The 27748-nt window shown below is 52.4% G+C and overlaps 2 protein-coding genes across 8 annotated transcripts in view; both read right to left on the bottom strand.

Moving 5' to 3' along the window:
- The window catches only part of KCNC4 (potassium voltage-gated channel subfamily C member 4), a 53459-nt gene extending 45503 nt beyond the window's left edge, over positions 1 to 7956 (bottom strand). For all 5 annotated transcript variants that reach the window (XM_084756200.1, XM_084756203.1, XM_084756201.1 and 2 more), the window contains exon 1: positions 6078 to 7956. In XM_084756200.1, the coding sequence (XP_084612326.1) occupies positions 6078 to 6758 (681 nt within the window). In that variant the 5' untranslated portion in view covers positions 6759 to 7956. The remainder of the gene's footprint in view (positions 1 to 6077) is intronic.
- Positions 7957 to 15830: 7874 nt separating this feature from the next.
- The window catches only part of SLC6A17 (solute carrier family 6 member 17), a 46442-nt gene continuing 34524 nt past the window's right edge, over positions 15831 to 27748 (bottom strand). For all 3 annotated transcript variants that reach the window (XM_084756196.1, XM_084756198.1, XM_084756197.1), the window contains exons 7-12: positions 25648 to 25889; positions 25181 to 25373; positions 22781 to 22973; positions 22081 to 22240; positions 20154 to 20316; positions 15831 to 19688 (exon numbers count right to left, since the gene is read on the bottom strand). In XM_084756196.1, the coding sequence (XP_084612322.1) occupies positions 19320 to 19688; positions 20154 to 20316; positions 22081 to 22240; positions 22781 to 22973; positions 25181 to 25373; positions 25648 to 25889 (1320 nt within the window). In that variant the 3' untranslated portion in view covers positions 15831 to 19319. The remainder of the gene's footprint in view (positions 19689 to 20153; positions 20317 to 22080; positions 22241 to 22780; positions 22974 to 25180; positions 25374 to 25647; positions 25890 to 27748) is intronic.

Consider the following 27748-nt stretch of genomic DNA (forward strand, 5'->3'; position numbering starts at 1 on the left):
AGACAAAGAAACTTGAGGGCTAGAAGTGATTTGTCCTGGTTTCAATGCCTGAAGCTGTCTCCCCTCTCCTTGGCATGAGGACACAGGCCGTGGATGCTAATGGAAGTCAGAGCCACCCAAGCAGAAGAAGGCTGGTATGAACTGGTTCTGCCTGCCACAGGAGGCGGTTGGGCCTTAACACCTTGGATAGGATGCTCCTGACTGTCAGGACAGCACTCTCCTACCAGCTCCCTGTTCCCCCGAGACTGCCTTGCACACATGCTGACCACTACGGCCATTAGGGATCTGCCCATCTCTAAAGGCCCAAGGATTGCACCTATCAGCCAAATTACCAGCCTTTCCTATAAATCCAACGTCTTTGAACAAATTAAAGGTCACACTTCTGGGTTCAAATAAGGCTCCATGACCAAGTGCATATGAAACCTCTGTGAATTCCTCAGCCCCAATTAACCTTGGAACCTTTTATAACGTGGAACCTGAACACCTACTGTGTGCCACCATGCTGGGAACATCAGAGGAAATACAGACTAACACTCTTAACTTTTGGATCTTCCATCTCCGTGGAAAGAAACTGCTGCCCATTAAACAGACAACTGACATAGCATATAATCCAAACGGTATGAGCATCGCATAGAATAACGGAAAAGGAGGCAGGGATGGGAGAGCTAATTCAAACTGGATGGTCAGGTCAGGTCACAGTGACAAAGTGAAAACCGAAAGGAAAAGTCGAGTTCCTGAGGCAGCAGGAACCAACGGTGCAAAGGCCCCCAAGGCTGCAGTCTAGCAGGGGATGAAAGAAGAAGCTGCCTAGTACAGTTGGTTTGAGAACTAAAAGAAATGATAACCTGTGAAGCCTAGCAGAGAGCCTGGGAGTGTCTAGACTCTGGCACAGGCTGGGTGAGGGGAGAGGTGACAGACTCTAGTCAATGGGAACCGAATACAACCGCTGGGACTGGAGAGTCCAAGGAAGGAGGGCCAGGGAGACAGATGGACAGATAAACATAAGGAAGCTCCTGCCCAAAACCTATATTAAGGAAGACGTGTAGGAGAAGGGAAATTTGAGAATACAGCCAAAGACGCTTGCAGAGGAAGATCTGTGGAGATCGGGTGAGGGGCTGAGCCTCCTGGCAAAGCCAGATCTTCTTACCCAGGCAGTTCTGGATAGGGAGTGGGGTGCCCTGGGCTTAAAAGAAAGGAAGGAACAGGGCCTGCCAGGAAGGCGGCGCTGAGCCGCTCCTGGCCCTTAGTGAGACATACAGGAGGTCCTATCCAAGCCGAGGGCCACTCCTCCTTTCTTTCTATCAAACCTGGCTATAGGCCAGCAACTGGAACTGACCTTCACCCACGTTCACCCTTGCCGAAAAGGTTTTCACTGGCCTGCCCAGAATCTGTGAGCCCTCAGCCAGATGGGATCTGATCCAGCCCAAGCCACTGTCCAAGAGCCCCTAGGTCAAGGTCTCATATAGACCTTTCTTCCCTGGACAGACAATCCCATCCCCGACTCCGCATAGTTGGGTATCATGTGCTTTTATGGTATGCCCTCCCTTTAATCATTATCCACGGAACAGATAAGTCGTTGTCCTACAAGGCCCATTCAGCTCAACTTTCTACTTCCCCCCAGAACCCCGCCCCATTTAGAGGTGGGACTCCTCCTTCCTCCTCGCCTATTAGACTTTATCTTTCACAGCCACCACAGCACCCATCACAATGCACCACATAGTGCTGTTGCCATTTCTTGCCACCCATATCTCTCCTACCGTCATCTATTCTACCTGCCCTAGATCTCCTCAGATCACCGTGCTCTTCTTTACGTTTCTAGAACCAAGCATGCAAATGCCATGTACTACATGCTCCGTAACTGTCTTCTAAAAGAGTAGAGCCAGGACTGACAAGCTGTCAGAAAACTCCATCATTAGCCACATGACTGAGGCTAGAGGTGACAAAGGCATGCCTGGGAGGACCTCCAGATACCAAGGACCCAGCACCTTGACAGCTCTCTACAGTGGGCCAAACCTACATCCTGACGGGACTCCTTGCTAAGGGCTAGGTGACCACTTCATGGCCAGAAGGGAAAAATCCAGCTGGGGGCGGGGCCAATCATGGTAAGTTGGCTATACCCAGGGTGTGGTGAGTGGCTGGTACTCAGTCAGTACTTAAGCTAACAATGTCCACAGTGGAGGTGAAGGATCAAGGAGCTAGCTCATCCCAAGGCCCAGCCACCTAACTCTGCTCTTTCCTTAGATCTCCAAAATAGCTCGAGTTTAATTTCACTCCCCTCCCCCACTCCACATTCCTACGAAAATGGTGACAAACAGAAACAACTCATCACCCAGAGACAGGATGCTCTGAGGCAAATGTTGATCTGTTCAGAGTGAGAAAAGAGAAGCAACACTAGGAGAAATCTGGAGGCTGCCTGAGGTGGGATCAGCACCACGGAGTCTGCAGCCTTTGGCTGCCCAGGGTGGGCTGGCACTACCCTGCTGGGCTCATATTTCATGTTCACCCTATCCTACTGCCCTAGCTCAGAGGGCACAGCATCAGCAAGTGCTGGCCCTCACTCTCAAGCCTGTCTTGACTACTGTGACTACCAGCCATGTCAGACCTTTAGAGAGGGGTGAGTTTTGTCCCTCTGCCTACAAACTTAGTATTAATTTGTAACCAAGTCTGTCCCCCCTCCCCCTCCCCCCATCCTCTCTCTTTTCCTTATCAAAGTCACCTGGCGGAAAAGTGAGAGAGAAGGGTCAGACCCACGCATCTTTAGAATTGATAAGAAGTAAAGACAGGGATAGGAGTTGAACAGAGGCACCCCAAGACTTCCGGAAGGTTCTGGGCTGGAGCTATGGAGGCAGGCGTAGCAGCAGGTGCAGAGTCATGACACACCTGGGTTTGGATCCTAGGGCTACTGGCCCTGCTGTCCAGACAGGTATCTCTGTGTCACGGTGTTCTCATGTGTTCACTGAGGTGAATGATTCCTGCCTCTCCTGAGCCAGAGGAGGCAGCAGAGGAAAGGCCAGGTCAAGCTCTTACCAGACAGCAGATGCCCGGGAAAGAAGGACATTGATCTCCAGCTGCGCTCCTGAGGCAATGGAGACCCTGTGATTACCCAACTTGTATTCCGAAGGGAAACATGGTAGGGAAAATAAAAAGACCCACCCATGAACCTTAGCCAAAAGAGAAGGGCTATAGCCCTTTCTTTATCCAGCTATTAGCTGAGTTGAATCCAGTTCTGCCTAGGATGTGTAAAGAACAGAGAGCAAGGAAACAAGGTAGCCCATTAGGTATCTCTCTAGTCTACTCTCAAGAAGGGGCAAGGCAGAATTCTATAGAATCAGGTGCTGCCCAAGCCCCTCCTGGCCCCTCCTGGGTTATAAAAGATCTAGGGGAACCTTTGCTCTGCTCCAGGGCAGTGTCCATGAAAGGCAGAGGACAGGACCAGGCTGCCCTCAGCTCAAGTCACAGCAGCAGTGCTGCTTGACTACAGTGAAGGCAGCAGGGGTGATCATCCTGCCTAGGAGCCTTCCTGACTGGACCAGCTGATGGCCAGGCCAGTAGCTAGGCAACAGGCTCTCCTAATTAGCTCAGTTCACTTTCCGTTTGTGTCTGTTTTGCTCCTGTCACAATATGCTAGTCAAATGACTGGACCGTTGTATGTGAAAAGACTGCCTCAAGGCCCAGAACACTTCTCCTCTGCCCTTGTGTGCCCTCCTAGGTGACATCTTGGGGCTACCAACCCCAAATGTTGCAAATTCCTTCCGGGGAACCTGCATCTGATTGGATGGTATGCAACACTACAAATCTCCTGTGGGGAACAGGCTGGCCAACTTGGGGTCAGTGGAGAAAACACACGCAGCTTCAGAACTCTCTACAACACTGGGTCCTCAGGTCTTTAGGAGCCACAGGGCAAGTGTTCCTTCTGATGGTCCCTTGGACTTCTGAGTCCCATTGGTTCATGTCTATTCACAGAAGTAAAGAGCCTCAGGACTCCAAGTAGGCTGGAACAAGAAACTAGCCACTTCGCCATCCTGCAAACAGCCCCTTTCAGTGGGGGAAAGCACATGGCAGTTACAGGAGCGAAGGCTTAGGCACGTAGGAGCCATAGCTTTGATTCAAAGCCCTGCACCAGCACTGTGATCCCAGGCCAGTGGTTTACTTGCTCCCAGCCTCAATCTGTTTTAATTGTTCTACTTTCATTAGGAAGAACAGAGGTAGATGAACTATGTTCATAGCAAAGTCCTGGAACAGGATACTCAAAGAAGAGTTATTTTTATTTTATTTTTATAAAATTGTATATTCCACTTGTGTGTCCAATTCTTCAGAATTGATCTCTGCCTGTTCTCCTGTGTTCCTCAGCTGTGGGCAAGTCTTTTGGTTACACATACCAGCCAGAGATCCACAGGGCCATGATACCAGCGCTATGGGTCTGAAGGCCGGAAACTAAGGGTGGCTTTGGCAAGCCAGTTAATGAGTCTGAATCCTGGGTCCTTCCCTGCTAAATGGGAGAGATAGCCCTCTATTTGATAGCAGCGCCTCCCGTGATTCCAGACGGGAGAAAAACTAAACAGAGGCTAATGAAGTCACAGCAGAGGTGTGCTGACCAGGGTGTCACTGTGCTGCCATCTCCTTAGCTGGGTTCAGGACCATAACGCAGCTGGGGTAGACAGGGGTCTGGAAATCAGACACAGAGCGGCTACCTCAAGTCCCAGCCCCGCATGTGACCTCTTGCTAAAACCTCCGCCTCCTTTCTCTTCCAGACAGGAGATGCACTACCTTGGCCTGGTATTTATACCAGCCTAACCTGTCTCTTCAGCTGCATTCTTCAACCCCGCGCTGTCCCCTGGGTTAGAAATGGAACTTTTTCTCCCATGACTAGGGTGAGGAGCAGCCCATGGGGTGCTGAAGGGAGGTGGAGAGGAAGGCTCTGAGACTCATTAACGTGACAACTTGGAATGCCAAAGGAACCAATCAGTCCAGCTTCAGCTTCCAAAAAAGAACATACCTCAGACACAGCAAATCACATTGCTTTTCTTTTCTTTCCTTCTTTTCTCCCTCTGTCTCCTAGACGGATCGCAGCCAGGTTTTAAGCTAAGGCCGTAAGAGCAGAAACCAGCTCTTCATGCTGTTCTATTTTTTAAAGTTCAAAGCCTTCCTCGGGGTTTTAGCTGCCCCAGGATGATGGAGTGAGTGGGTACATACATATCTTTCGAGCGCCCTTTCCTACCTTCAGGACAGGCACTAGGTCTGGTCTAAATCAACCTGTTTCCCCTATTCCCCATACATCCATTTCCAGTGTAACCGGAACCAGGGCTTTCTGGGAAGCAACTTTGTGCTGCAGCAGAAAGAAAAGAGCAGTGACAAATCTGGTATCGCCACCAGGAAGCTTGTGGCTAGCCACTGCCCTGGGATCCTGAAGAGCCTAGCAACAGTAGGCGTTTCCTGTTAGTTTCCCACTCCATCTCAGCAGAGCCCAGGCTATGACAGAAGTACAGAAAGGCCTGGGACATGGCCTGTTCCCTGAAAGAAAAGTCTTCAGCCAGGAAAGGAGGCCTGGGTTCTGGGGAGCTCTGCCTCTTATGAAATAGGCATTCTAGAAACTGCGACCCCCCCCCCTTTAAATGCATAGCTGCCTGCATACAGAGCCGCTGGCAAGACGGAAACAGGTAAAGTGTCCAGCACAACCCACGATTTCCTTCTTTTGATCCTGCCTCACCGCTGCGAAAGGCCAAATTTAAGCTCTCCATGATTGTAGTCCTGTGGAGAGCAACCGGGCTGACCAAAAAGGAGTGAGAGATGCCGGGTTGAAGGCATGCCACTCACTGAGGGAGCATGTGGCAGAGCAGGCAGATGTGATTAGGTCCGACTGATGGAGGATGTCGGAGAGAAGGTGGTGGTGGTGGTGGTGGGTTACTCCCAAGGGCCCAGCAGAGAGTTAGGAGGCAGGCAATTGCAGTCTGCCAGGTATGTCAGTCACCTTCCACCCTACCCCCCCCCCACCCTCTCCCCATCTGACCCACCAACACCAGCACCAAGACACCCTTGGACTGACACCAAGATGGGGAGATCCTAGTTCTACCACTCACCCTGGCCGCCCGGGATGAGTAGGGATCCTCGAAGAGCGCCCACATTCGGGGCTGCCAGCCACGGCAGCCTCCAGACCCAGCACCAGGGCCAGCGCCTCCCTCATGGGGCCCCAGGCGTTGCAAGGCCAACTCTCGCTCGTCGTCGCCAGCCTCGTCGTTGGGCCCTGCGCCACCCCCGCCCCCGTCCGGGCTCTCGAAGATGTCCAGTGCCTCCTCAGCATCGCGGTGCTGCCGGTAGGTCATCCAGCAGCAGGGTTCCACATCAGTTTCATCGATACCCCAGAAGGTGAGCTCTTCCTCGAAGAGGGGCCCACAGACGTCGGCGGGGCAGTGCAGCTTGCCGGTACGGTAGTAGTTGAGCACGTAGGCAAAAACACCCGGGTGCCGATCAAAGAAGAACTCACAACCCCCGCCGCCGCCGCTACTGCCGCTGCTGCCTGCACCGCCGCCATCCGACTCCGGCCGACCCCCGCCGTCGGGATCCGCCAGCCAGGCAAGGCGGGTGCCCGGTAGGGTGCGCAGGGTGCTGCGGTAGGTCTCATGTCGCGTGCCGCCCACGTTGATGATGATCTTCTCCGACGCCTCGCCCTTGGCCATCTCCTCCTTCAGACATGTTTTGGACGGAGGCTTGTTCCCCGACTTGCGCCCGCGGTAGGAGGAGACACACACCGAGCTGATCATAAGAAGCGCTGCGGGGCTCCGGCTTGGGGCGGCCGCTGCCCTCCAAACACCCTTCCCAAGGAGGCAGCGTCAGAACGGGGAGGGGGAGGAGACGACGAGGAGGAGGTGGAGGAGGAGGAGGCAGGAGGCGGTAGCGGCCCCTTCTGCGGCGTGGCTCTGCCCCTACCTCCCCCCTCCCCCCCGGGGCGCGGAGCAGGAGGAGTTGGGTTTCTCTGGTGCACAGGTGGTTGGGATTTAGGCAGGCAGAACCTAGGGAGGCAGGCGGTGGAGACCAGGGTCGAGGACTCAAGGCAGGGGTCCCGAGTCCCAGGAGGTGGGGGCAAGCACAAAGATGCTCCGGGCCGGGGACACGCCCCCCAACCCCAGAAAGACAGAGAAGCGCACAGTCCAGAGCACTGCGAGGGTCCGCGACGCGCGCGCTCACACTCACACGGGCCACCCTTTGGCTCCAAGACGGCGGCGAGCTTGAAGGCTGTTGGTTTTCTCCGGGCGGCAGCGGCCAAGGCAGCAGTGTAACAGCAACAAGTCCTCGGAGCGCCTACCGGGGCCAGGCGGATGCTCTTACGGTAGCCAGAGCTCTGCGGGGTCGGGCAGTGTGCGGTCAACTCGAGGCGGCGGTGGCAGCATGTGGCCTCTTCCCCCCATTCATAAATCCAGCGCGACAGTCGATGGCGGGAGGGGCTGAGTCGAGCGAAACGGACCAGCAGGTGGGGGCTGCGCAGGACAAGGCGGCAGCAGGAAAACAAGCGCGCCCGCAGCAGCGAGCCCCGGTCCTGCGTCCGAAGTCAGGAGCTGCGCCGGGCTGGGTGCAGCGCTGCGGGGGCCGCGCCGGGACGAGGGGGGGCTCAGACGGGGCGTCCTGCGCGGCGCAGAGCCTGGAGGGCGGGGCTGCTCTGAAGAGACTGGCACCCGGTGCTGGAGAAGGAGTGTCCCGGGCGGCGGCCGAACGGCCAAGGACACCTGCAGGCTTCCGGGGCCGCGCCAAGAGGGAGCCTCAGCGCAGCGCCCCGGCGCCGGGTTCCTGCGATCTGGCGGCGCCGGGAGCCGCGCCATCTACGCGTCTGCCCATCTCCGGGCGGGGCGCCGGCCTTGGCTCGCTGCTAGGGGCGGGCGCAGGTGGTCTAGGGAAAGGGAGCGCCTAGGCGCCAGAGGAATGGGGCTCCGAGGGCTCAGCGTCCCCCTCCCGCTATGGCAGAGGTAGCGGCGCTCAAAGTGGCGCCTTTTCCTCGCGGCCCCGCCTGACCCGGGCGCGCCCTCGGCAGGGCGGGGTGGGCGCGGCGCGGCGCAGAGCCGAGCTGGGGCGTTGCGGAGCTCAGGCGGCGGAGCTCAGCCTTCCTCGGCGCATCCCAGCCCGGGCGGAGGCGCGTAACCCGCTCTCAGCCAGTGCCCAGCGTCGCGCGCAGCCCCTGCGCGCCTCCGCTGTCATCCCCTCACGGCCCCACTCCCCGCCTCTCCTTAGTCCTCGGCTCCACCCACTGCAGCCCTTGGTGACACCTCAACGCTCTCGACCCCTGACCTCTAACCTCTCTCTTTTTCTGCCTCTGTACCTCTTCACGCAGAACCTAACCTGTGTCTCCTTTGCAGCTAAGCCGGTCTTATTGTTGCAATTTCACTGTTTCATTGTGCCTGACTGGAAGCCAGAGTGGAACAGAGCAGCAAGACTGTATGTACATCAAAGAAGAGGCTGTCTTCTCCTCCAGAAATGGTCTGACCTCCAGAAACGGCCTGACCACCATGCCCATCCTGTGTCTTGGATGTTCTAGGTCTTGATGTTTATAATCTCTGCCACAGTCACCACAGCCTCCACCTTGGAGCTAGGACAGCATGGCCTTGGCCAGAGAAGTGTTTTCTTCTGATCTAAGTGGAGGGAAGTCGTAAACTTGCTGCTCTCCGTGGTGAAATGAGTGTGGCCCTGTGGGCCCGAAGATCATCAGGTTGAAAGCCTGGTTCCCTGTGGCCGTGAAGGGAAAGTGCCACACTCTGCCTCGCGCCATCGTACGGTCCTCTTACTGTTCCATTCCTTGCGCTTTGGGTTTTCCTTGTCGTCTCTTCCTGACTCTGGGTTCCTCTAGGCTGCGTTGTTTTTTATTTTTTATTATTTATTTCTTTATTTATTTTTTAATCTTGATAATACCCACAGTGCTCGCCTCTGAAGACCCATTTGCTAAGTAACTGAGAGGCTGTCCTATCCAAAACATGAAGCATTAGACTTGACTGGCCATGTCCCAGAAGCAATTTCTCAATTCATTAATTTTTAGCTTTTTTTTTTTGAAGGCCAGAACCACACCTACATCCTTAATATTCTCCCTCATCTCCTCTACCTCTCTCTGCTTCAGGCACTCTGGGTGATATAAAGAGGAGTTTTAAACAGAGGCGCAAGGTGATTGACACATCATACCTTGTACTGCTTGAGTACCATCTGACTTCTGGATTAGGCAGCACCCATCCATACTGGGAAAAACAACAACAACAACAACAACAACCAATCCACCACCCTACGTTTTCCTGTTCTTCTGAGAAAGGTTAAAAATCCAACACAAATGAGAAAGACTTATATAAGCAAAGGTTTTATCATTAATGAGGGTTTGTTTTGTTTTGTTTTTTTAACCACACAAATTATACTGTTTGATGATCTGCGGTAACATCCAGGGGAGGGCCAATCTGCTGTCGTGACTGTAGTCAGAAACACTCATTTGTCAGCATTCTACCTGTGCGGTCCCTTAGACATGATGTCTGCATTCCAGAGTTCAGGTGCAGCAAAAAGAAAACGCAGCATGGCTGGACCTTCTGATGCAGGGCCAACCAGGACTGGAGTGAGGAAGGAAGACCTACCAAGAGGACATTAAAGAACTGACTATAGTGATGGCTTTAAAGTCCTTTCAGGACTATGTCCTGACAAACCCCTGGGACTGTCTATTCACCTTCCATTCTTCAGCCTAAGAAAACAGACAAGTGGACAGAGCTAGTGTGAGAGAGGGAGGAAACACATCCATCCGAGTGTCCCAAGAGGGTTTTTTGGGGGGAGGGTTGTTTGTTTGTTTGTTTGTTTGTTTATTCAACCCACTACCTTCCAGAAGCTGTTCCAGACACTGAACACATCTGTAAATAACACAGCCCCTCTCTAGCCCCAGGAAACATCTGTCCAGTTTGTGCATTCTGCAGTACTGGTGGAACGGTAACAAGTATCTGAGGACTGTGGAGCGGGAACCTTGCCAGGAAAAAAAACCAAACAAACAAGGCCACAGAAAATGGGAGGTAGATGAGAAAGCTGGTCTGTAACTATGGGGGTGGGGTGGGGGGGTCCCAAGAAGAGCTCAGGGAAAACATTACTCGGTAAAGGTATTCTAAGAGGAGGGCTCCTGGCTAGCTCCTATTGACAGCTTATTCTAAAGCTGGACTAACCTGCTTTGTGGGCCTTTCTGAGGTTTACTGCCCTCAGCTTTGTGAGTGAGGTAATGTTTATCTCTTCCAAAATCTATGGTCCTGGAAAAGGTGGGCCCCCCTGCCCTGCCGTGAGTAGGTGGGTGCTGCCCCCTAGTGGTGCTAGGACAACCTAGCTAAGGACCTCTCTCCCTCAGCTCCAGGCTGTGAGGTGTGTAGTAAACAGGCTGTGCTTACTAATGACAGCTGGTCCAGGGTTTCCTGATGACTTCAAGACCTCAGGCCTTAGGTCCAGCCTAACATTCCCAGAACAATGCCTGCTCTCTCTGTGTACTCCGTTCCCCAAGACCCTGATAGTTACAAGCGTAAACAAGCCTGCCCCCAGGTCCTGTGGGAAAGGTTTATTTCCCCCAAGCTTGTCCACATCTTTATCTTTTCTTTGCCTTTCCTACCTGGGGTCGCTGTTTCCCCCCTTGCCTATAGGCAAGAGTATCTAGAGCCAGTTCACACTGTGGAATCGGATACAGTAGGTAGCCAAAGAATAAGGACAGAAGGCAAAGCTTAAATCTAGAGTGATGCTGATGCAGGCTCTTGAGCTCCTGTCCCCTTTGTAGGGCTCTTAAAAATCCCCTTCCTCCCATCTCTGCTGAGGCCAGAGGGAAACTGAAAGGCTAAAATGAAAGTCTCTCCCCATTGGGGCTATGTATGTGAGCTCCCTCTTTGAAGTGACAGGAGCCATCTTAATCACTTCTCCGCTCTTTCTTTGGGACCCTTTTTACTAAGGGGCTCCAGGCCAAGGAGCTGGCCTGTGGCTATCAGGGCAAAGCTATATCCTCTGGTACTCACATCTCTTAGCATTCCAGGTCCTGCCAGGAACCAACCCCTCCTTCTTCAGATCCAGGCCAAGGAGCCAGCATCCTTTCCCAGCATGCCCTGCTCCCTCTCAGCCCAGCAAATTGAATTGCGTTATCAGACTTCATCACCAGGCACATGTGGTAGGCCTTTCATTCTGTGCAGGATGACTAAGGTGGGCAAGAGAAGATTGGGAACCTGTTTGCTCAACAGCTCACTTTATTTTTTTCTGCTCTCATCCCCAGACTCTCAGGCTCCAAACTGAATGTGACAGCTGTCCCAGGAAGGTTCTAAAAAGAATATACCTAAGACAATGACACAGAGTACCACCACAAGCAACATGGAGGTCAGCTACACTGGTTCTGACCAGGGCTACAGACAGGGTTGGGTTCCTTTAAAAAAATCTCAAGGAACTCCAGATGCCTTAAGAGAAAGAGACCAGAAAGGTGCAGATCACAAGCTGGGGCTGGGACTGGGCTAGAACTTGGGGCTTCAGAAACAGTGGCTTAGAGTCATAGGGCTGGGACCTCATTGGCACATTCCCATTGAGGGACTTCAGGCCTATGCAGCAGCAGTGAACCTTAGGCTGGGTTTGGACCAAGAACAGAGAAAACATGGAGGGCCATGTGGTCTCCACATGTAGGACTGTGTTTATGAGAATCACAGAGCCAGAGCCAGCTGAAGGGACCACTAGAAGCCTTCTTACTCAAGGCTGCTGGGCTGTGGGAGGCAGCTGGGGCTGGGGAGTGTACACACACACACACACACACAGAGAGAGAGAGAGAGAGAGAGAGAGAGAGAGAGAGAGAGAGAGAGAGAGAGAGAGAGGAGGGCCAAGCTGGCATGACTCCTTGGCACTCAACATTTCTCCATCTAGAAAAGTACAGATTCCTTCTACCTGGGCTAAGTTCCAACAAAACAGGTTCATTCCAGTAAACCAGTTAATTAATCCTAATGGGTCTGATCCCCTTCAGCAGAATCCTCGAGAAAGGGGAGCAGCTGTCTGGAGAGACAACTCAAGCCCAGGCTCTTGTTGGATAACAAAGCTCTATCTCTGCCCAGGCTAGCTCTGGACACATTCTCCTGCCAACCAGCACCCCGGAAGCCTGAGAGGAGACCCCCCCAACCAGGGCTCTCTGCTTTGCAGCTGGCACTTTGTCTACATGGAGTAATATTTGTGTTTGTGTTGTTTGGTTTTCGAGACAGGGTTTCTCTGCACAGCCTTGGCTGTCATGGACTCAATCTGGTAGACTAGGCTGGCCTCAGACTCACAGCAACCCTCCTGCTTCTGCCTCCCTGAGTACTTGGATCAAAGGCGTGGGCCACCATGCCTGGCTTTACGTGGCGATATGTTGTTGTTGCTGATGCTGTTGTTGCTGATGCTGCTGTTGTTGCTGATGCTGTTGTTGTTGCTGCTGTTGTTGTTGTTGATGATGTTGAATAACTTAAGTCTCCTCCCCTTCTCCCAGGTTCCTTCCCACCTAAGCTAGTGTGTCTGGCACCATTGGGAGGTGGAGGCACCAAATCTCATTGCGATGGCTTCTACAAGACCAGGAACCCCACCTGACCTTTTATATAGGTTTTTATGTAGGTTTCCAGGGTTTAGCACAACTCCAGGCACTCCGAATACCTGCTCTATGCTCCATGCAAAGAATTGATGGAGGAAGGTTAGAAGTGGAAGAAGGCTGGGGTCCTTGTAATGTGGTAGAGAGTACACTGGATTGGAAGTCAGGGGGTCAGACTTTGGCCACAGTTTCCCCTCTACTTGGTTGGAGGATTCTTACCCCTGGCCTCTGTTTCCTTGGTTGTTTTAAGGTGATTAGGACAGATCATCCCTCAGATTCGCTTCTTGGTTATTTCTACTGTGAAACAAATTGCCCCTATATGAAAGTTTACCAGGCATTTTCTTTTGGCTCATTATTTTATGGGCCGGGAACTTAGGACGGTCTCAATTGAGCAGTACTAAGAACTCATGCACTCGCAACTATGCATCCATTGGTACTGCAAATCTATGCAGTTCCTCTGAGCTGAACATTCAAATATGGCGCAGTCACATGGCTAGTGGGTGACACAGGCTAAGAGCTCAGCTGAAACCGGCAACAGGAGAGCCTGCAAACGCACAGCTTCTAACACTGTAGCCTCAGGTAACTGGGCTACCTCCCAAGGCAGCTAACTCCCCCCAGAACCATCATCCCTAGAGCACTGCCCTGGTTGATGTAGCCTTGCAAGTCACATAGCATTACTTCCTCCTTTTTCTCTTGGTTGGAGGAGGGAACTTGCCCAGGTTCAAGAAGAGAAGCAGAGAATTTTCTCGATGGGAGAAGGATTAAAGAATGGGAATGCCTTTGAAAATTCACCTGCAAACAAGTAGCCACAGTCCTGAAGTTAATAGAATTCTTTAGCCGATGCCTGGGGCTAGGACTGGATGGAGCTGTGTCTGATGGTGGATAAGGAGGAAACAGGGCAGTGATAGGACTGGGGAGTGCCTGCTTTCCCTGTAAAGGGACCTTTTCTTTCCTCCTTCCTTGGCTGCTTCCAGGGTTAGCCGGAGATCGTCTTTTTAACAGTGGTCCAAGGATGCTGGTTCATTGCACAGGCAAAGCAGGACCAACATACTTACTCAGGGTTGGAAGAGATAAGAGAGTGGTCCTTACCATCATACATTCATCCCCGCCCCCATGGAAAAACTTCTATGCTGTGGCCACCTGGAACCTCAGGGGGTCATTTATTTCTTCCAACATCTCAAAGAAGAGATTTTTATTGTCGTACAGGTTCAGAGGGTTAAGTGACCTGCCCCAGGCTGGTGACAGACTCGTGATTGAAACCTCATACTGCCTGTCTCTGGGGCCAGCCTGAGGCAGGAGCAGCTGTCTCCCACATCTTTTAGCATTCCCTTCTCATCTGCTTCCCTATTTATTGCCTCCATTCAGGGCTCAAATTTAGCTGCACACCTTCTCATCAGAACAGAGTGGCTCCGGACCTCAGTTCTATCCTTCAAAGCTAACATCCTTTCAGGAAAATCTTCCACGATGACGCCAAAGATGGATGACAGACCCATCCAATGCCCCAGGAGAGGTTTATTGTATGGGTACCCATTGCCAATCTACGGCGAGGTCTCTGTGCCTCTGAACCCATAGACTATGGTGGAAGTGATATATTCCCAGAGCTAGGCCTTAAGAGATGGGCAGCTTCCAGCTTCCATTTTTCTACTCTTGAAATGGTCTCCCTGGGCACTTCGAGTCCTCAGGTAAAAATCTGGTCCCTGGAAATAAACTGTGCTAGAAGATCCCTACTTGCAAAAGTCCACACTGCCCAAAGGGCCCAGATGGACCCCACTCCTAGCCATTTCCACCCAGGAACCAGTTACTTAAACAAGCTTGAGAAAGGCTTTCTTGCAATTTCTAGTCCAGCCCATCTACCAATTGGATACTACTTGACTTCCCACCCATCTGTTCCTCATTCATAAAATCACGAGGTATGTGATACAATGCTTGTTTTAAAACTTTGGACTGACTCAGAACACCACAAGAGATAACTGGTTCGGGGTGTGTTATCGCCTCCAAACTACCCTCTCTCTTTCTCTCTCTCTCTCTCACCAATTAGGAGCTGTGGCCTCGGAGACAATAAGTAACTTGCCTACGGTCTCTGAGGAAAGACAAGGCCCAGCTGATGCTTGAACTTAAACTTGACCGCGAGGAGTCTGGCTTCAGAGCTCCACTGCAGTGAAGCCCATATTACAGCGAACCTTAATGTCAGTGTTCCCCCTCCTTGAAGGATGGCTGCCATGTCAACCGGAAGGATCAACAGGCACACAACTGTATGCAGAATGATTTGTCCTGCACTGGGACACTCCCTTGTTTGAGACATAAATAGGGGGATTTGGTGTCACAAAAGAGATGCCTCCCTTGGCCAAACTCAGGGCCATGAGTGCTGATTTGCCTGTTTGGGGGTGTCTATGGCAGACACGGAGTCCATCCGCTCATGATGTAGTCTTCAGTGAATACCCACAGACTAAGTGACTGTTGACATGCTTTCCCGGGCTAAAATGTGGACAGAAAGGGATTCCTGCCACCTGGTGGCTGCTCTCGGAACTGGCAGGGAAGTGAAGTGGAAGGTGGAGACTGACGTCACACAGCGCTGGTCCAGACTCGGGTGGGAAGAGATGAGAGAGCGAGGTTCTTCTGAAGACTCTGTTCCTAGTGGAGGCAGCAAGAGGGGCTTTCTCCGCCCCCTGCTCCTCCCCCTTCTTTATAGATCCTGATTATTTAACAAAGACTTGGGGTATCACATCTTATACTTCACCTTTACCTTCCACGGAAGAGTCCAGAAGATATTATCTGACGTGAGGGCTAACTCTCTCAGAACTTTGAACATGGCTTTCTGTGAGCCAGCTCACTTCCCCAAGGGCCAAGCCAGCCCCCTGCCTTCCTTGTGTTCCCACTCAGACCTCTGGTACCCCATCCTTGCAGAATGTGCATATTTATGTTCCTGAAGCCAGGCAGGATAGAAATGGCCCCAGAAAAGCCCTGGGAGAGGACACCAAACAGTGTCCTCGTATTAGATGGAGCTTCATTTTCCTTACCAAGAAAAATGTAGATTCCAAGCATTTCCCTCAGAGAAAAGACCTCAGATGTACAGAGCTCCTGAGACACAGTGAGGGCAAGCACAGTGCACACAGTGGTAACACCTAGGAGAGTTCCTAGGAAACTGCCTGGTTGTCCATCCCCAAATTCCTCAGCCAGCACCGGCAAAAACACTGCCCCACCCCATCCTAAAACCTTTGTCCCAGAGTCTCCATCAGTTCCCCCACCCCCATAAGTGTGAAAAGGCAAGGAAGGGTGATAAGAACAGACACTTTATTGTACACCAGGATAGGGGAGATGGAGCGGGGAGGCCCTGGGGTGACAACACCTCATCCCTTCTCCTAGGCTGAGTGATCCTGACCCCGAGATCCGAACCTGTGTCAGGACCTGAAACGACTGCCTGCCTGGTGTGTGTTTAAGTCTGTACAGAGCAGGACTTCTCATGAGGAATGACCCTGGGCCCTCCTCCTTCAGCTCCCCGCAGTTCAGGCCTAAGAGGAGGGACCCAGGGGTGCCAAGAGAATCACATGTATTGCAACCTGCTGGCCTCTCACTTCTCTTTTCACAGTGGGGCGTACTCTGGTTGGGAGAGGACTAGCGGTAAGAAAGGGTAAAAGAGTAGCCTCTGCCCGGTAACACTGCAGGCCTGCGTGGGGCCCGGCTCACAGGCCTCACGGCTCACACAGGCTGCCTCTGGAGGGCATTCCCTGGCACTTAAAAAGCAGCAGCCCCTGGAGGTTTATTGCTTGATGGCAGAAGCCAACCTTTCATGCAATCCCTCTGCTCCTCACGTCTCCCCCACTCACCCAAACTGTGCCTCGGGCTTCATTCTGTCTCCAGGAAAAGGGCTAAGGGCTCCCTGAGCAAGAAGCTGGTGACTGGAGCTGGGAGGCAGGCGGAACAGAGAACCCTTGGGTGTACCTCTGCACTACCCCAACTCAAACAGCCCCCCCAAGCCCCTTGTCTCCTGGCAGGCACTGTAAGGGCAGCACCAACCAGTGGTAGTGGGGACCCGGGGCAAAGACTTGGAAACCTTGCCCTCACTTCCAGCTCCTCCAAGGAAGCTGAGGCTGAGTCCTCGGTGGTCAGGTGGAGCCAGCCGAGGTCTGAGAAGCAGCTGTTGCTTTCCTAGTACTCAGGACTTTCTCAAGGTCAAAGGCAGGACAGAAGAGCAGAGAGATGCCTTCCTCGGGCTAGCTAGCCTAAGAAACCTGATGCTGTCTGCTGAAGACGGTGGGACTCCCAGTGGGAACAACAGAAGGTTGACTGGGAAATAAATCTGGGGGCTTCCCCCCACCCACTCACCCAAGGCCCTCTTTCCCACTAAAGGTGTAATGGCAAGGAGTCACCTGCAGGGAACACACACCTTTTTTCACACCTAGTGCTTTCTTAGAAGCTCCTGTCTGGAGGCCTCACCCATAGAGCTTAGAGGAAGATACAGGGTTTTCAGAAGGTGGTGAACACTGGGTTGGGAGGTGTCACAGATCAGCACCTTATGCACTCACACCTACGAATGTAACACACACACACACACACACACACACACACACACACACACACACACACACACACAGCAGCTCTGGGTCCTATGTCCAACTCACAGCAAGGATGCAGCCAGGACAGGTTCTGGCCTACAGCAAAAGGCTACAACATACACTACAGAGCCCACAGTGCAATAAGCAAACAGCCCCAGCTCAGCCCCCTTCCCTCCCCCCTACTCACTGCAGGCTTGCAGGCTGGGGCCAGGCCCAGCCACGCTACAAAATTAAAAATATATCAAATATACAATGAAAATAGATCTGTACAGCACTGAGGATGAAAATAGTCCACCAGCCACAGTATAATATTGGGTTTGTCATTTCACAGCATTTACACCCACATGTACAGATTGAATGTACAATAGAAATAGCATATAGAGAAGAGTATAGGTAGTGGAGTCTCTGCTGGGGCCTGGTTTTCCTGTTTTCTAATTCTGCTCGGGACTAGGCATGGGGCCAGGTAGGAGGTGTGGTCAGGTGAGGGGGCCGATGATGGGACGCCGTGCCCCAAAAGCTCATCTCTTCAGGACATACGGACTCCCTCTCACCTTAAATACTAGGACAGGTGGGACCAAGAAGGGTAGAAGTGAGAGAGCTGAGGAACTGAGGAAAAGAGAGAGATAGCAGGCTGAGGGGACAAACCTTTTAGGCTAGGGTGGGAGGTCACCAGTAGGCAATGGGAGTAAGGTGGCCACCTAGGCCTAGTCTGCCCCTCTCAGGACTGAGGGAAGTCAGGCCACGAAAATGACTCAGGGACCTCTGGGAGGTACCCAGGTCTGTTCCTGCCTACCATAACTTTCAAAGATAGAGGCAGTCTTCTGTTATATGCCTCCTCCCACGGATCCATCCGTTCATCCCAGCCAGCCAGCCATATATAGGCACACACACACACACCTCTCTGAGGTGATACCACAGAGATTCTGGTTCTCAGGTCAGCTTCTGAGTCTTCACAGGCTGCTCTCAAACAGCCCCCTCCCCTCCTCCCAGGGACGCCTCGAAAGAAGGCCAGGGGCACCGCCATAGGCTGCACCTTCCCTCAGGGCCTAAGACCAGAGGCTGGGCCACTTCTCTGCAGGCTAGGGAAGTTTGGGAAAGGTATCCAAGGTGTCTTCACACACGACGTGCACACCGGTGGCTGTGCTTGTGCAACAAGGAGAGTGAGTGGCAGCCGCCCAAAGGGGGCAGTGAAATGACCTGTCGTTCCTCAGAAACAAGGGCTCCTGGTGACAAGCCCCTGAACTCCAGAAACCCCCATTCCAGGCAAGAAGCTGCCACTTAAAGAGAAAATCGAGTGTGGAAGATGAGGCGCTGAAGAGTGCGTTCGCCTTGTGCTCCAAACCACTGAGATTGTGCTGGAAGCCTGTTGATTGTGCTCTGGGAACCTCACCTCGTACTGTCCCCCCTTTCTCTCTGGGACAGAGGCCAGGACCACCACCCCTGGATCCAGGCTGGATAGAAGACATTGAGAAACAAACTCTAGTTAAGGAGACTCCATCACCGAGCTCTCAGGCAGGACCAGGAACCCACCCCATGTGCCCCTGGCAGGGGACATTCAGGGGTCCCATAAGCTGGCTATGGATTAATTCCTTTCACTGCCAGGGCTCGTCGTGCTAAAGCCTGAGGGCTCCACCTTTCTCAAAAGACAAAATTGAGGAGTTTTCATATACCTCCTGCTAAATCAAAGCCCGTGTCTTGACACACATCTCCCTACCCCTATCTGAGCTTGGGAGCAGCCCAGCTGGCTTGGACAGGATAAGTCCTGTCCTTGTAGAGTCTGGGCCAACATCTACCTCCTGCAAGCTCAGCTCTGAAGCCTCTGCCCACCACCACCACCATGACCAGCAGCACAAAGTGACCCTCCCCGAGACCCAAGAACTGCAAGTGGTAAGTTTTACAGGGAGAAGGGGGGTGGGGAGTGGTGACTCCCAAAGTGCCCACTGGAAGTCCCCCCCCCCATACTGGAATCGTTGTGGTTACATGGCTGCAACTTGGCAAGAGTTCTCAAAAAGGTACATGGGTTGGAGGCTTGGAATAGGGACTGAATAGCCCCCTGATCATAGGTAGGGACTCGGGTGAGGAACGAGGCAGGGCAGATCCTCTCTCCTTGGACTGGCCTGGGTCTGGTGGCCACCATGAAGGAAGAGGCCAGGCCCAGACAAAGTGGGCAGGTTGGGTATTGAGGGGAGGCAGGGACGGTGGAGCTGTGCTCACAGCTCTGACTCAGGGGTGCTGGCCAAGAGGTAGCCACTTCCATAGCGTCCGTTGGGATTGCCGCTGGTCTCCAAGGGGGACGTGCTGCCAGGCCCCAGATAGGAGCGGTGGGTGGGCATGGGGGAGGGCGCCTCACTGGGCACCTTGCTGAGGATGAAGCGGGTCTCATCGTTCTCTTCCAGATTGGAGATGTCCTTCATCATACGGCCCTTCTTGTAGGACACGGAGAGGGTGTTGGAGCCATCAGAGAGCAGGTGGAAGTGCCGCAGGATGAACACCACAGGGATGGGCAGGGTTGCCACGGCAATGAGGATGATCAGCAGCGCCATGGCCCAATTGGGAAAGTACAAGTAGCGCTCAGCAGCCTAAGGGGTGACAACAGGAAGGGCGCTGCAGAGCACCAGACTGTGCTGGCCCCAAGCCTACAGACTTAGCTTTTCCCACCCTTGCCCATGACCTACCCTCCTCCCCGACCTCCACTCTGACCAAGTAGCAGTAGAGATAGCGTCCCCAGGGAGTGCTACTTGAGTGTCAGCTTGGTTAAAGGGGGCCTCTGTTTCTACCTCTGTAGAAAAGGTGCGTGATCCCACCCCATAGACACAAAAAGAGACTATGCCTTAGAAAACCCAGAAAGTATACTGATTTTTCTGAGCCTCGGTTTCTCCATTTATGGCCATAGGAACCATGCCATTTCTTAGAGACTGCATTTGGAAAACAAGGCACTCGGCAAGACCAGAGTAGCTGCTCTGGAAAGGTCTGTTCCAATCATCTGTTATGTCGAAGGCCTGAAAAGATGCAAGTGACTCGGGTTTGTGGGGGCCACCACTCACCTCCTCCTTAATCCAGGCACTATAGCCCGGGGGTGATACCCCCAGCTGGATGATGCTGGCTGTGGTGAGAACAGCCATGCACAGCGGAGACACAAACTTCCACATGTAGAAATAGAAACGGTATGGCCGGAAGCCAAGCATCTCAGTGAGCTCCTGCATAAACCTGCCAGGCACAGCAGAAGACACAGCAGTCAGCCCCTTTGCCACTGACCCTCCTTGCCCCTACAGTCCCTTGCTTCTGACCAGTCCCTTTGAGCTCTGCCGGCTTTGCCTTCAGTGTTCACAGTGTGAAGCTCCGTGCTCTCCAGGAGGCTCTGCCCTGCGTACCTCACACCACGTCTCACCAGAGATATGATCCATTAGGCAGGCCTAGGACTGAGTGGATAGGTGCTAGAAAGCTCTGAATTCTCCAAGCATAGCTTCCTCCCACGGGCCTGGCTCAAGCCTCCCCCTGCTGGAGGAAAAGCAGGAATGCACCCGCCTAGCCCACCGGACCCTGTGCTTAGAATTCCAGGAGGCAGGCAGGCTATGGGTTTGAGCGGTGTACAAAACTCATCTTTACCTCAGTAACATTAACTGAGCCTGGTAATTCCTTATATTATAAGTGCAAGTAACCTCAGGAGTTCTAACAACACTTGTGACTTGGTCCCAAATAGATTGCATCAGACATTTTCCCATCACATGCCAGTTATTTGAAGATACCTAGAAACATTTATATCCATTACTGATTTGAAATTACATTTGTTTCTAGACCCACAACTAGATCTCCCGATTTAATCCAGTAAAAAAAAAAATATACAGTACACATTAAACCACACTAAACAGCACTCCGTCACATTTCAGTACAATTTGTTTTCTATATAACTGTGCATAGTTTATCCTACCCATTTAAAAGCAATGCTGGGAAAACAAGCACCAGGGCTTCCGCACACTGCACAGGAGTCCTCGGCACCCAGACTCTGAGTCCTCCCAGCCCCGGCTCACGAGGTGCGTATGGAGCCTTCCTTCCCTTCCTTTCCTCTCTTCATCTCTCCTTCCCATTTTCTCTCTCCCTCCCCTCTCCCTTTGAGACTGGGTCTCACTATGTAGCCTAGGCTGTCCTCGAACTCATGGAAATCCTGCCTCAGCCTCACATACGATGGAATTATAATACATTGGTCATCATTCCTGTCTTGGGTGCCCCCTTTCCGAGGCTTTCTGCCCCCTCCTCCTCCTCTGCCCTCCCAGGAAGCAAATGACTCCTGTGAGAGAGAGACTAGATTCCAAACCCATATGGACATTGGGGTTAGGCTGGGATAGTTAAGCGGAAGGCCTGGGTCCCTCTGAGGACAAGGACAGTGGACACTGTAAATAATAAGGATATAGGAAGGTGTCAGTCCTGGAAGTCCCCGGGGGAATGCAGACTTGACCATAAATAAGAGCTAACAGTAAGTGGAAATCTGCCTTGGGGTCAGGCCATGAAACTAGATCTTACCTTATTGCTAAGGTACCTTTCTCCCTCAAAAAAGCTAAACTTGAGCCCCCAAAACCATACACTCAAAGTACAAACAAGGCTGCTGAAGTCTACCAACTCTTGGAAGACAGGGAACCCTCAAATCCCAACCACCTGCTAAACAGGCTTAGCGGACATCTTAGGACTGGTGTGCAACAAAGGAACTGCCGTAGTTAATCACTGAGGCTGACATCGGACCTGAACCCAGGATTCCTTAGCATGGTTCTGCCTTGCACTAGTCAAACAGCCTCCAGCATTCATGCCCTCTTTATAAGCCTGTTTCCCCAGTGCCAAGGGACCCTTGAGCTCCCATAGCCTACACTCTCCTGCCCCTTTCACAAACAGCCATGAGTATGCAAGACTCCCCCCCCCCCCGAAGTCCTTTTTGGAAAGAACCCCCCTCACGTCCCCTCCATTCCTCTATGACCTCCTTACTTCTTGGTTCCATAAATCCAGGCCACAGCGATGTTCTCAAGGATGACGATGACGGTGAGTGGCAGGGTGGCCGAGTAGTCGTCAAACATGGTGACAAAGTAGTTTCCGGAGCGCTGGACGAACAACAGCCCCACGAAGAATGCAAAGACACAGCAGCCCACTACAGAGAGCCGGGGAGGCCGGTGTGGGGGCAAAGGTGCAGGGTGGGTGGGACCCTGGGGACTTTGGGGGAACCCAGCTCCCTTCTATCACAACAATGCTGCCCCTCTCCATGACCCCACAGGCTCGGCCCAGGAGGTGAGGCCTGGAAGCTGAGGTTCTGAGCTTCGCCCCACCCTCCATCAGGCAGGAGCCTCGAGGAAGGTGCATCCTCCTGCCACGTTCCCTGCTCCTGGCACAGCATCATGCTCAAGACAACTGCTCCACTTAATTGCTGATTCGAATTGAGATGATTCAACCAACTGGTCCTAGGATCCTTTCCCAGGAAGATTTTGTTTTCCTATCTGAGAGTAGGAAGAGACTGTACTCTAGCCATACTCCCCAGAGATGCAGGTGATAGGTAGATGGGTATATCCTGACTGTGATGCTAGCTGAACGGTACACACTCAGGTCCAACTGTGAGAGTCGGGGAGAGGGGCTCTCAGAACCCAATTGTCATGCACATGCTGGGCTGGTGTCTGGCAGGGCAACAGGGCATTACCTGTGAACATCTCCTTGGGCACCTTGAAGGTGTCGATGATCGGTGTGGTGATTCCTGCCATGGTCCCGATCATGCTGCCCAGGCCCAGGTTGATGAGCATCAGGAAGAACATGACGGACCAGAAGGGGGAGGCCGGGAAATGTGTCATGGCCTCAGTGAAGGCGATGAAGGCCAGGCCTGTGCCCTGCACAGACTGAGGGTGGGGCAGAGAGTGGCGGCCACTCTTACTCCAGAAGCCCCACCCCCACCCCCCGCCTCCTTCCCTCTGTCCTTATGGCTATAGGGATCCCTGTTGCCACTTGAGCTCTTTTCAGCCTGAGAGAGTGGATCTCAAACGTCAGTGGGTACCAGAATCTCGGGCGGAAGTTAGCTGTAGTGACTCACACCTGCAACTCCAGCTCTCAGGAGGCTTGTCATGAGTTCAAGGCCAGCCTGGACTTCACATTGAGTTTCAGGCTAACCCAGACTACAGATTAAGACTGTCTCAAAACAACCAAACTAAACCAAAATGTTAAAACAAAACAAAACAAGACAAACAAAAACACCAAATTCTCTGAGAGTTTCTCCGGGAGACCTAAGATCTACAGGTTGTACAAAGAACCCCCCCCCACCCCCACCCCAGCAATCCAGGTGACAACGGTCACACCTAGAAACACAACCCATGGTAAGACCCTCATTCTCTAAGACGCCATCTTTGTTACAACCACAATGACCACTTCCAGTTCTGAACTGGCGAATGCAATACACTCGGGTTCAGCTCCCACAGAGCAACTGTAAGCACCCCATCCCATGTCAGATTCTCTCACAGAGACAGCAGGGTCATTGGTTGAAGGTGAAGCTGGTTTGAGATTTTTATAAAGCTACCGGGGGTTCTCACGGAAAGCCCCAGGAGGAAGCCATTGCTTTCATAACAAGGCCCTTCTCACAGGCGCCTGCGCACACACTGCCTGCTCACATTATAACCGTCCTGTGATCTCGAGGGAACACACGGTCCCGCTGAGGTTTTTTTTTTTTTTTTTTTTTTGCTGTCATTCAGATACTCATCAGGCTGCCCTGGGTGAGAAATCTGCTATAAACCTAGTTCCATCAGAGGATCAGCCCATGCCAGTAAGAATGGGTGGAGTTTCACGGAAGACAGAAAGGCGAGGACTGCTTTACTATTGATCACGGGAGAGAGATCAAAGGTGAGGGAGGGGCACAGCTCCTGCAGACCAGGGAAGCTGTCTTTGTGCTTTTCTTCTGTTAATCTTTTTTTTTTCTTTAAGTGTACAGAATCAAAGCCATGGCTACGTGGATACCAACAAGCGCTCTGCCAACCGAACCTACATCTCCAACCAACAAAGCTGCCTTCAGCATGGTGCTCAGACACTTCTACGGGAAGCTCCTGGTTTTCAGGGGTTTGCTGTCCCCAACAGGAGCCTTGGCCCCAGCAAGATTCCCGGGATCTCGGGGTTTGTTTCCTGTTACCACTTGTAGCAGAGCAGTCATTTTGAAAGCGTCCAGGGGGTGCAAATACAAACACAGGAAAGTTAGCCCCACTTCATCCTGAGCATCAGTGAGGTGGCGGGGTCTATGCTCTAGCCCAGGGATTGTCACTGTGACAGTGGAAGCTGGGACAGCTGGGGAGGGCAGAAATTTCAAGGGATGATGCAGACTCTGTAGCAAGAGTGCTGGATTTTATTTTAATTTTTTCAGTTTTTATTTTTTGCTTGCTAGCTAACTAGCTGTGCGATGCTAAGCAAGCCCATCCCTCAGCCTACAGGCTGCTTATGGTTAAAACTGGGAACAAAACACATATTCAACTCATAGAGTTGACACGGGGGTCAAAGGAATTGGAAACTGAAGGGCCTTGGCCTTGCCTCATAGGTGCTGTTCTAAGTGCATTGCATACACAGGGCTCTCTGCACAGGAAGCCTGCTCGAGGAATGGTGATGCTGGGCTGCAGATAGGACCCTGCAGTTAAGAGCACCGGCTGCTCTTCCAGAGGACCTGGGTTCAATTCCTAGGAGCCACATGGCAGCTCACAGCTAGCTGTCTGTAACTCCAGTTCCTCACATAGACACACATGCAGATCAAACACTAATGCACATACAAATAAAAAAAATCTTAATAAGTAAGTAAGCAAATAAATATATAAGCAAACAAGGAAGCTGACGCAAACTGACAAAGGCTCCTATGATTTCAGTGTTTCCTTTGTTCCTTCATCTAATCATGGGCTTACCTCTGGCGGATGTTTTGCCTGACACTCTCTTTCTCCATCTGTATACATGGTGAGTCTTTGCCTATTATTAAATGAACAACTCTCTATGGGCTTTCAAGGCCTGTTCCCAAGCTCCGGCCTCTGAGCCTATCTTTGGGTTCCTGTCTGTCTGTCCCGGGAAGGGCAGTCTATTCCGGTACCTTATCCAGCTCATCCTCCAGGAGGCAGGGATCCAGGCCCAGGGCTGAGAACTGGTTCTCCTTAACAGTCATGATGACATTGTACATCTCTGAGTAGTCCTTGGTGGTCAAGTGTGAGAAGTTGACATGGGGTGGAATGAGGTCCCGGCTCAAGACATTGGAGTTGAGGTACCCTAGAATTTTCTCAGCATTCCTGCAGTGCAAAGAGAACAGGACCACGTAAGAAAAGTAGAAGTAGGGGCTCCTCCCAGAATCCCAGGAAAGGCATCCACAGACCACTGACAGAGACATCCATGAGGAGCCTGTCCTTGTGGGCCAGGGCTGAAGAAGATGATGACCTCATCCCTTATGGAATGGAGGGGACCTCTTACCCTGCCCAGCCCACCTGCTACCCCTGGGTGAGGCAGGCGGGGGTAGGGGGTGGGGGTGGGGTGGGGAGAAACAAAAGGACCAGAGGGGCCACCTACTCGACCACACACTTCTCATTCATGATGTTGGCTTTGAAGCCCAGCACAGCAAACACCACGAGGGTAGCCAACACCGAGGTGAAGAAGTTGATGAAGGACACCAGGGCAGCATCGAAGTGGCAGTTATTGTCCTGTTTGTTGTAGCTTGAGAAGGCAATGACTCCTCCAAAGCCCAGCCCCAGGGCGAAGAAGACCTGTGTGGCTGCCTCCCGCCACACCTGGGGGTCCAGCATCTTGTCCAGCTACAGGCATGACCACGGGAGCAGAGAAAGAGACAAAGAGATGATGATTTTAATGGTGTGTTTACCATCCCCGCCCTTTGCTCAGCCTCAACAGAGTCGATGCAACATGGCCTGGTAGTAAGCAGCTGTGGCTGTGGGATCCTGGGAAATTCACCTAACTCCTCTGAGCCTCATCTTCCTCAGGTGCAAAGACAGATCAGAGGCTTGCTAGGAAAAGAATTAAAAGCTGAGTGCTCACACAGGAGGCTGAACTACAAGAGCGTTTGGTAGTGTGGAGCTATTTCCAAAGCCCTTTTCAAATCAAATTCTCTTTTGCTCTTCAGTCCTTATGTTAGGAACCAAGGAGGACGAAATAGGACTCCAGCATCCTTGGAGTTTATGGTCCAGTTGGAGAGACAGGCATTGGCAAACTGATCCCACCAACAGATGCTAAATTGCAAATATGACAAAGGCTGGGACAGTTAGTCTCTCAGTGCTCAGAGGATCCAGAGGTGAGGGATGCTTCCCACAGTCGGGGAATCCTCAAGCTGGCCATCTGACCAGTGCCAATAGAGTGAGAAAAGCCATTACGGAAAAGGGATTGGTGTGAGCATAGGGTGACATATATGGGGCATGGAAGTGCCCAAGGTGTTTACACAATGAGGGGGTACAGCTGGACTGCTGAAGTGGTAGAAATGTGTTGGAGCAGGTAGGGGTGCAGGTGAGGTGAGCAAGTGGGGTGGTACAGGTGGGATGGTGTAGGCAGGAGAGGTGATGCAGATAACACTGATGCAGGTAAGATGGTTCTTATAAGACAGTACAGATAAGCAGGTGTGTTTGGGAAGATGAGGCAGTGCAGGTGGGATAGTGCAGGTGGGGCAGTGCAGGTGGGGCAGTACAAGTGGGATAGTGCAGGTGGGATGGTACAGGTGAGGCAGTGCAGGTGGGGCAGTGTAGGTGAGAAAGTGCAGGTGAGGTAGCACAGGTGGGATGGTGCAGGTGAGGCAGTGCAGGTGGGATAGTGCAGGTGGGATGGTGCAAGTGAGGTGGTGCAGGTGGGGCAATGTAGGTGGGATAGCGCAGGTGGGATGGTGCAGGTGAGGCAGTGCAGGTGGGATAGTGCATGTGAGGCAGTGCAGTTGAGGCAGTGTAGGTGGAATAGTGCAGGAAGGGTAGTACAAGTGTTGCTGAGAGAACCCAAAGAGTCAAAGGCCTGTAGAAATCTTTGTATTCATCCTAAGAAAGCACTTGATCCAGGAGACACTAAGGGACTGAAGAAAGAAGGCCACTATTAGACCTGCATTCCCCAAAATAACTGGTGCATGTAGCCAGGAAGCTGCAAGGAAATACCTTCTGAAGGTCGAAGTGGCCTGTGGTAGTGGCTCTGCCTGTGGCCAGATGGTGCTGAGAGATTTAAGAGGGAGAAATGAAGGCCTAAGAGACAGGTATATGAGACTGGGAGGCCATGTTTGTGGCTTGCCTGGAAATGAGGCTTGGGCCAGGGAGGGGATGGGGAGAGAGGTAGGTCCATGAGGCTGGGCAGAGCAGGCCCTGATAGCAGTTTTAGAGAGGTCAAGCTTAATGTGCTGGGAGAAGGCAAATAGAGAGCTGGACAGAAGAGCACAGGCCTACTGCAGAGAGCACAGCTGGAGACAGAGGTTGTGATTGGCATGGGTCCCTGTGTAAAAGTAAAGCTATTGCTAGAGAGTGAGATAAGGGCAGAGCCTGGGCCGAATCCATCTCTCAAGTTCCATGTGGGGAAGAGCAAGTCATCTCAAAGGGAGCAGGAGAGGCATAAGGGGGACACCCAGGGGACAGTTCATGGTAGAGGGAAGGAAGGTCAGTGTCCAAGTGACAGATCACGGAAGTCAGCAGTCAGG

The sequence above is a fragment of the Acomys minous genome (assembly GCF_964271855.1).
Source record: "Acomys minous genome assembly, chromosome: 14".
In the NCBI taxonomy this organism is placed as follows: Eukaryota; Metazoa; Chordata; class Mammalia; order Rodentia; family Muridae; genus Acomys; species Acomys minous.